This window comes from Impatiens glandulifera, chromosome 7, assembly GCF_907164915.1.
Source record: "Impatiens glandulifera chromosome 7, dImpGla2.1, whole genome shotgun sequence".
In the NCBI taxonomy this organism is placed as follows: domain Eukaryota; kingdom Viridiplantae; phylum Streptophyta; class Magnoliopsida; order Ericales; family Balsaminaceae; genus Impatiens; species Impatiens glandulifera.
In genome coordinates this window covers 43,816,374-43,825,250 of record NC_061868.1, presented here as the reverse complement: position 1 = coordinate 43,825,250, position 8,877 = coordinate 43,816,374, and the positions used below count along the sequence as shown (strand labels likewise).

The 8,877-nt window shown below is 30.7% G+C and overlaps 2 protein-coding genes across 2 annotated transcripts; both read right to left on the bottom strand.

Moving 5' to 3' along the window:
- Positions 1-32: 32 nt before the first annotated feature.
- LOC124910013 (polygalacturonase-like) lies at positions 33-1,982 on the bottom strand. The gene is made up of 9 exons (XM_047450637.1): positions 1,788-1,982; positions 1,579-1,719; positions 1,327-1,494; positions 1,218-1,238; positions 927-1,134; positions 751-832; positions 557-665; positions 365-481; positions 33-303 (listed from the first exon to the last, which is right to left on the bottom strand). The coding sequence occupies exons 1-9, from the start codon at positions 1,980-1,982 to the stop codon at positions 76-78; spliced, it is 1,269 nt and encodes a 422-aa protein (XP_047306593.1). The 3' UTR covers positions 33-75.
- A 2,797-nt stretch (positions 1,983-4,779) lies between these two features.
- Positions 4,780-8,277, bottom strand: LOC124945279 (ATP synthase subunit O, mitochondrial). Its single transcript, XM_047485679.1, has 6 exons — positions 8,081-8,277; positions 7,248-7,307; positions 6,348-6,591; positions 5,609-5,721; positions 5,274-5,357; positions 4,780-5,195 (listed from the first exon to the last, which is right to left on the bottom strand). Exons 1-6 carry the CDS (start codon positions 8,207-8,209, stop codon positions 5,064-5,066), a joined length of 762 nt encoding a protein of 253 aa, XP_047341635.1. The 5' UTR covers positions 8,210-8,277; the 3' UTR covers positions 4,780-5,063.
- Positions 8,278-8,877: the final 600 nt, after the last annotated feature.

The following is an 8,877-nucleotide window of genomic DNA, read 5'->3' as shown; positions in this document are numbered from 1 at the left end:
AATATGTACACACTACAGTACATAACAACAACTTCTACCAAATGTATGAATGACAATAATGTTTTTAAATCTTTATTAGTTTGAAGAACATTGTGGTGAAACTGATCCTTTTCTCGAGAATTGAACGTTATTGCAGGAAGCTCCAGCACTTTCATCACTCGATTGGATGCTTAAGTTTATATCTTCAAGTACTATTCCTTTGCATGGATAAGCCTCGCTGCAGTCAAAATATATTGCGTTTTCAGAGTTACTTGTTCCTATGATGTTTCTGTAAGTCACACTTTCCACTTGAACTGCTGTGCCCTGCAATTTTTTCAATGTCAAATTGTCTGGCTATGAAGAGTATACTAATTTATTTACTTACCTGTTTTTCGCATGGTTGTTCTTGGTCACAGTAATTTTGATCTATGATTATGGGATTTGTCACGTTTTGCATTTCAATATTCTGAAATATGATGTTCTTGGCATACCCTTTTCCTCCCTGAACAAGAAAAAAAATATAAACTTGAACCTAATCCAATCCAATTCAGCTTGTTTTGAGAAGAATTGAGTATACCTGCCAAGTCTTGATTCTGACACCATTGGTAGTTCCTGAAAGCTTAGCCCGATTGATCATTACATTGGAGACATGGGCTTCTGAATTTCCTTTCCCTAAGCTTCCAATACTATACAACACGAACAACCTAGTCAACAACCACAAAAAAACAAGACAAAAATGACTTTATACAAAGCAGGTCTTGAGAGTGACACCTGATCCCATGTCCCGGACCACATTTTATATCAGTTGCTTTCACATCCTTCGATCCACTTACAATTGAAATACAGTCATCACCTTCCAAACAATACCAAATTACATTTGTGATCATCATTTTATACATATAGATGGAGATCTTGGATTAGAAAGAAAATCATTATAGTTTTTTCACCTGTTTTAATTGAAGACCTGGTTATCCATATGTTTTTGGTGTCAGTTACATGAATTCCATCAGTGTTGGGACTGGTCTCAGGAGCTACGACTTTAAGTTTCGATGCTCTAACATTTACACACTCTTGAAATGAAACATGCATTTTCTGAGAATTCTTGAATCTCACCCCTTCAACGACTAAGTTATGACATCCATGAAAAGTAACCGCCTGCAAAATTTTAAGTTCAATCAAGCCTATATTATACATCACAAATCACAACAAACAAAAGTAGATATTTTTAACATATATACCGTTGGAGCTTCTTCACAAGGCTGTCAAAAGAAAAATAGTTTAATTAATTTGTTATAGAAAGATTGTATCAAATATCAATGTAATGTCTATACATCAAATATCACTTACAAGTGACTCATTAACTTTACAAGACTTTTGCCACCATATATGACCATTACCATTAAAGGTTCCTGTACCTTGAACCTTAAAATTTCTAAGATCCTTAAACATAATCCAATGTGCTCTGTCTTTCTTATAATCCGACATACGGTTTGAAGCTTTGATTGTCCCATCCATCTATCATGCATTAATTCAGATTAAACACCAAAACAATATTAAACTAACAAATGAAGGGTTAGTTTGATTTCAGTTTCAACTTACCTGCATCAAAAGAGAAGTAGTTTTGGCACAAGGGCCTGTAAATGTAATTGGGTTAAGATGGTAAGTCCTGTTCTTGGGGATGATTAATAAAACATTACTATGTCTACTCCCACATGCCTCTTTCCATGCTTTACTAAATGCCTAACAAAATCCAAACTACATTTTTAATATTAATATTAAAAAAAGATGAATATCACATTTATAACTACCTCACTGTCGTCGAGACCGTTGGCCTTGGCTCCAAAATGATCGACGTTTACTGTTTTCCGGCGAGAAGAACTGGAGGAGGAGAGCTTTGGACCATTAGAATGGCTAGAATGCTTATGAGTTAAACATGAAGAGGATGATATTAGAAGGATCAAGCTCAATAAGCCTATTAATTGCTGCAAATGTGATGCAGACATAATTAATTTGGATGTTTATATAGCAAGAATAATTGAAGTTTATATATATTAAATGTTTTGTGACAGAAAGAGAGAAGGAATGTTGAGATTGAGATGGAAGTTGAGTTGTATAAATAAGGTAGCTGTTGTGCAGGTTGGATTTATTTGATTTGTTTGTTGGTAAAGTAATTAAATATGGGAAATGGGTTTGTTTTTTATCATGATATTTTGCTACTAATGCTTTACCAACAAATTTGGAATATTTATAAAAAAATTGAAAAGATATATAAATAGTGTGAGTAAAAACTGGTCTTGTTATTATTTTTTACAGGTGAAACTAATTTTATTAACTTATTTTTTGCAAAGTTAAAAGAAAAAAAAAATGGAAAGAAAAAAATAGCATCAAATAATGCTTTGGTCTTAAAACCTGTATAATTTGGGAGATTAGAGCATTGAGAATTTGGAAATTATGCATCATCATTTTAGAGTCAAACTGGTCCTAATTATTAAGGTTACTCTCCACAATTGTGAATATTTTATGCATATTGACCAAACCTTGATTATCTTTGAATTTGAATTTGGGATATCCACTATTTCATTAGTTCTAACCACAATTCTATTAAAAAAAATTGACCTAAATTTAAGTGATAAAATCATTTGGTTGGCCGAGAATCTTCTGAAGAGTCAAACATTTGAATATCGTCGGAAATTCAAGATTTGTTCTTTGCGAAGGAGTAAATCTTAACAAAGTTTTGTGGAAGAGTTCATGTAATTAAACATGTGCTTGTTGGAGAGTTCACATAAAGAAAAAAACTTTTGTGAGGTTGAAAAAATCATTATTGTATATAAACTTTGATAGTAGAATTGTAAAATTATATTTACTTCAAGGTCTTTTAATAAACACATAAATAGATTGAGGATTGTTCTAACATTCTGCTGTGTATAATTTTGATTAACCCAATATAAATATTTTTTCTATCAAAAGAAAAATATAATTAATTTTCAACAAATTTGCTCTAATCCCAAATAACATCTCCATTTGAAATACTTCTTTAATATGTTTTAATTAGTTTAGATAAGAAATGTTTGAAAATTAAATTTAGTTAGTTAGAAATGTATTAAAATCTTACTTTTTTATTTTTTATGTTGCCAGATTTGAATCTAAAATATAAAATTAGATTCAAAAGGTGTTCTCCATGGGGCATGACATGTTCTTAATAGTCTCATTTATTAATATACATGTGTTATTTGTTTACTTAAAAAAAATACAAGTCAAACTTAGTTTATGGGTTAGAAGTCATTGTGGATTTTAATTTAAGTGGGGAAATTAACAGTGCACTCAGAAATTAACTCTTTTGATTATTCCTTAATTTTTGTACAACCAAACATTAACAAACACTCAAATTCTCAACCAACTTCACTTCACGAATTTCTCTTAACTAAATTGAGATTCAAACATTATTTTATTCATTCTCTTCTTCATCACATCACTTCATTTATTAATTAAAATATTAAAATAACTTTTATTTAAATTTTATATTTTATCATTATATATTAATATATTTTAATATTTTTTACTAATATAAAAGACGTCTCTAATTAAATATTTTTTAAATAATCCAAATTATTTAAAAATCTGAATCAGAACAAATTCTAACATTTGCATAAAATTCTATTAAATAAGTGATAGAATGTTAGGCTAATCACCCATAGTAGATAGTAAATTGAGTTTCTAACTATATTGAAATACTAGAAAATATAGTTATGATTGTGATGAATTTCCAAAATGAACATAATTATTATTCGAAACAAACAGAAACTTATCATATTATTTGATATTAGCAACTTCCCTTTCCATTAGAACAACGTCAAGAAAACCTGAAAAGAGAAATAATAATCCTTAAAATAAGAATGAAATTATAGGTTTGTTTGTTTAGTATTTTATGCATAAATAAACTGTGGTAGCAATATATGGCCTTTTTAAGGTAAAATAAATCAGCATGCGTATGGGAAGAGAGGGTAAACAACAATATTTGCGTGAGTTTTCTTTCTTATGGGAAATAAATTCCTCTTTTATTTTTCTACTTCCAATATATATAATTGATGGAATTAATATTACTAATGATTACATGACATATTACATTTAGTAACATACTTGAGGATTTAAACCACTTCAAATCTTTTTACATTAAATTAATTAAAATGTAACAAAAAAAAATAGACAAATATTATTTCACTGTATATATAACGGGGTCATGATTGTGAAGTGTCATGCTAACTTTCATTTGTTCAAAAAAACAAAATATTCATTTATTATTTAAAACACTCAAATATTTTCTCTTATTTTCTAAAATTTCACTTATTATGGCAACATTTAAAAAAAAATGTAACTTGACTAATAAGAATAGGGTTCATTCCTTGTACGCCTTGTTTGGTTGGTTTATGGGTAAAAAGCAATAAGCAATTATTACATTCTCTACATTTTGTATTTGACTTGTCTTTCTTCCCACTCTATTTTGGCAAATCCCCTACCTCACTCACTAATACTATTATTTTTCCTTTTATTTCTCCCCAACTGTATGAATATTTAAAAACTTGATAAGCTTATATAATTTGTACAAGTATTATTCTATTTATCTATATTGAAAGAAAAAAAAGTCAATTGCGAAACCAAGTTCGAGCCCCATATGATAAAAATAACCCAAATTAAAAATGATAATAATCGGGCTAAAGAAAATCTTATGAAAAATCCTAGAGCTAAGACTATAAGGGTAAACAAGATGGCAATTTAAGAACAAACAAAAAAAAAGGGCAAACCTTTATCATCAAACTTTGAAATCTTTGTTTCTCATTAATATTCTCAAAAGATTATGCAGAAACAGAGAAAATACATGAAAATATCCAAGCTCATCAAGTTGGTACAAATTTACCCAAAACATGGGGGGATTTTTTTATTGTTAGGAAGCACAATGAGGAGAGTGCAACTTACAGGCAACTAAAAGTAAACATTCTTCTGTAAGGTTTTGACGTCGAGAACTTGAGCCAGAAAAAAAATAATAATAATATCATTGGTTCAAGAAAGTGTGTATACACACTACTCCTCTACTTAAAAGATTCGAAGTTAACGGGTTCTCGGAGGAACCTCTCCATCTCTTTAGCCCTAGTCTTGATGGACATGTCAAATAACTTCATTCCAAATTCCACAGTAATACCACCAAGAATGCTAGGATCAATCTGTAAAGACCATTCATTCCAAAACATCAAGAATCTCCTCCAAAGAAATAAAATTCAATAGATGATGATAGTAGATACCTTCTGTTCCAGAATAACATTTGTCGATCCAAGTATATCTTGCAATGTCTCCTTAAGTTCCTTCTCCTCTTGAGGAGGAAGAGCCTGGTCAATAATGTAAATGAGCATCTTCAATTAATCGTATTCACTTTTGTAATATATCAAACTTATTTCCCTGTTTTTGGGGTGCGGGAAATTACAGAAGCTGTCAATCAAATTCTCTAAGAAAATGCATAACAAAAATCACATCTAGGCTTGTATCATACATTGGAAAATAACTTTGCTCTGCGAAAATAGTATTTTTATTAAAATAAGATGCTGAAAATTGAGGTGGAACTGAAAAACAACAAACTTACAATGACAGTTGTGACGACGGCTTTCACAACACCTTTATGTGCCATCATTAATTCAGCAAAACTTTCTGCTACAAGTTCAAGATGACGTAGCCTTCCATTTTGTGCCAAAAGAACTACACAACAATGACATAAAAGGCAGTTATAATAGGAATTTCTATGAATTTGCGAAGTACTCTAAGTTGAAATGAGGTAAATTGTTTAGAATGAAAGCCTCATTAGAAATACAACACCTAAGTTTCTCAACCTTAACCAGGTATCAAGACTGCTAAGGATTTAAGTTTCAAACTATGATAAACAAAGAAACCCAAAGATCATCTTCAGCTATACCTCGAACACACCAAATGCTAAAGAACATTGAAAGACACTCTCACATCAGTCAAAACAAAAGCATCAAGAAGAGCTCTCAAAACAAACCATCTATGATCACTGACTACCCAACATGGGCTCTTTCCCAGACCATTCAACCAATTGTGATCATCTTAAAATCTACACCCTCTCACCTACTCATAATCTGAGTGTATTTGTGGAAGATATAGTATACTTCAGGCACAAATAAAAACCATGATATCATGTGGCACAAATTGAAAAAATGCTTTGTTAACAAGAACCATAGTAGTTAAAGATCAAATGCAACAAAAGGATGTGCAACAAGGAAGCTGAATATCTACACTTATTGTTTTTGTGGAACAATTAATAGTTTCAACAAAAATGAAATTTGGGCAAAGGTAACTTATCATACGTAAGAAGTTCTTCAGAATATCAGAAATCTTTGCCTCAGAAGTAATTTTCTCTATTGCCTTTTGTCTTACATCAGCAGGGACTGAAAAATCTTTCATGAACTGATAGAATGTGGTGCTTTTCTTACAAGCCACCACAAGATCAGATAGTTCAGACTCAATCGTTTCCAAAATATTAGCCTTAACAGCTGCAACATATAAAGCTGAAGCGTATTTCCCAGGAACCCCAAACAGAGTCAAAGGTAGCTGGAAAAGATACCAATAAACCAATTAGGATGAGCAAAAATGAAGTCAACACATATATGAGTTAAACAAACTGTTGGACAAAATAGTTACTAAAAGCAACATGGCCTATGCAATACAAGTCATCCTCCTATCCATATCTCATCACCATGTGTTTCTCAAAAACTGACAGTGATGAAACAGGTCATGGTAAAACATTACATGCATGGAGCCTTCAATGGAAAACCGTTTATTTTTCAGACCATAAAAATCAATCATAAAGTCATGTTCACATTGAGAAGACTTGGATCAAACAGCCAACAGACTAGGAGGATCGACATTAAGGTAATGAAATATTGGTTTGATGATGACCAGAGCAAACTTATAAACTACCAATACTTGGGTAGTCCAGTTTGGCTGCATTTATCTTTGCATCTAAAATGGGAATCCCAGCATGTGACAACAATAGGCAAATAACAAGGATGATTAAATAATGTGCTTCACAATTAAAGTATACAATACAAACTTCTCAGACTATGCAGGAAGCTGATTATCATAAACAACTACCATCCAATAAACCTACCAAATAGGCATTAAGAATAAATAAGTGAAGATATCTATCAATACTAGAGGAAAGTCCCAATTTACTACCAGAAATATGAAGAGAAAGTGATTATTACCGGAACTCTTTGCTCTTTAGGTAGAGTGGGTGGAGCAGCAGTAGCATAATTCCTTGAGAACTGCATGAAAATAAGGAAGGCCTTAACTCTATGGAACTATGAATTATATCATAAGAAAACACCAGAAATAGTTGTATATGCAGCAGCGCATAACAAGTACAAATGAACCCAAAAAAGTCATCAACCACATACTTTTTATCAACATATAAGCATCAGAGAATGCAGAACAAATCACTTATACTGATGAAGATTTCAAGTTCCTAGTGCCACTTCAATTGTCCTCTTTCTTGCATTGGTATCCATTCACAAAATAATGGTTCAAATATAATTTTGGTATAGAGTAATTTAACTTTTCTTTATCTGGACACTAGAGAACACAAGATACATAGCAGCAAGCAAAGCTTAGTCTAAAATAACTACAAATATTTCCAAAACAAAGCCTTAATTCTAGTTTCTAGGATATACGAAAGTATTGATTTAAACAATTATCCCAAAGGTATCAGAATCGAGTTGAGAGAAAAATCAATCTAAGAAGCAATAGAAAAATCAAAAGGTACTTCGGATTTGCATTTTTAAACAGCTTAGATTCTAAAAACGATACTTCTTTTAGAATTATAGATGACCAGTATAGAAGATAATTAGCAAGTCTTCGTCTTTGTACAGACATAAATCTTAAATCATTTCAACGAAAGGTCATTCCAATGAACGAAACAAAAACTTATAGATGGGTATACATCTAAACCGAAAAAATCGACAATAGAAACTCCAAATGACAATAGATCTTAGAATCATGACAAGAACAATAGTAGCAGTCAACTAAATGAACAATTTACCTCAGCATTGATGATCCCAGAGCAAATGGGAGACCTTTCAACGATTGATCTCTGGGTGAAGACAGAATCAGATCTCAGGATCTTGTGGAGGAGAGGAACGCTCGATCTCAGACGCCCTGCCAGTGCCATTTTTTGCAACCCTAGTTGTACAGAGAGAAGAAGAGAGCGATTGTATTTTTGGCTGAAAACCTGAAATGACCGTAATTATACACAGACAATAAGAGTGAAGGTCACCCGCAGGTAATTATAGCCCATTTCAAATGTAATTTAATATTTTTTATTTTTATTTTAATTAAAAATAAATATATAGATTATTGGAAGGTAACAAACAAGTTCAGATAATGTTTTATTTTAAATTTTAAGGAAAGATATATAAAGATTAAAGACAATATAATAACAAATTATGTTAATACATATTATGGTTTAAGATTTTAAATTTTGTTGTTTTTACTTTTTAGTTGTATTTCATGTAAATCTTATTTTTTATGATATTTTATTTTTTCTTAAATAATTAATTTTATTTTGGTAATGAATTTATTACTTTTTTCATAATCTAAAAATAGCATAACAAGGAGTCAATAAAAAAAATCATTCTAAGCTAAATTGAACAGATTTGTAGTTTTCATAAAATAACAAACAAATCAAGTTGTACACAAAAATAAAAACGATTTTTAATAAGCAGCAAGAAAACAATTAAACAAATTATAATGTGCTAAGAAGTGTCTTTTAAAATTAAATATTTTATCACAGTGATTATTTTTATTTAAATAATCTGTATTTGAAGACTTAACTTATAA

Coding starts and splice junctions, on each gene's coding strand:
- LOC124910013 (XM_047450637.1), bottom strand. CDS start 1,982: ATGTCTGCATCACATTTGCAGCAATTAATAGGCTTATTGAGCTTGATC. Junction 1,720..1,787: donor ACGGTCTCGACGACAGTGAG/GTAGTTATAAAT, acceptor GGATTTTGTTAG/GCATTTAGTAAAGCATGGAA. Junction 666..750: donor GGTCCGGGACATGGGATCAG/GTGTCACTCTCA, acceptor CGTGTTGTATAG/TATTGGAAGCTTAGGGAAAG.
- LOC124945279 (XM_047485679.1), bottom strand. CDS start 8,209: ATGGCACTGGCAGGGCGTCTGAGATCGAGCGTTCCTCTCCTCCACAAG. Junction 6,592..7,247: donor CTAAAGAGCAAAGAGTTCCG/GTAATAATCACT, acceptor TATCTTTTCCAG/CTACCTTTGACTCTGTTTGG. Junction 5,722..6,347: donor TATTCTGAAGAACTTCTTAC/GTATGATAAGTT, acceptor ATTGTTGTGTAG/TTCTTTTGGCACAAAATGGA.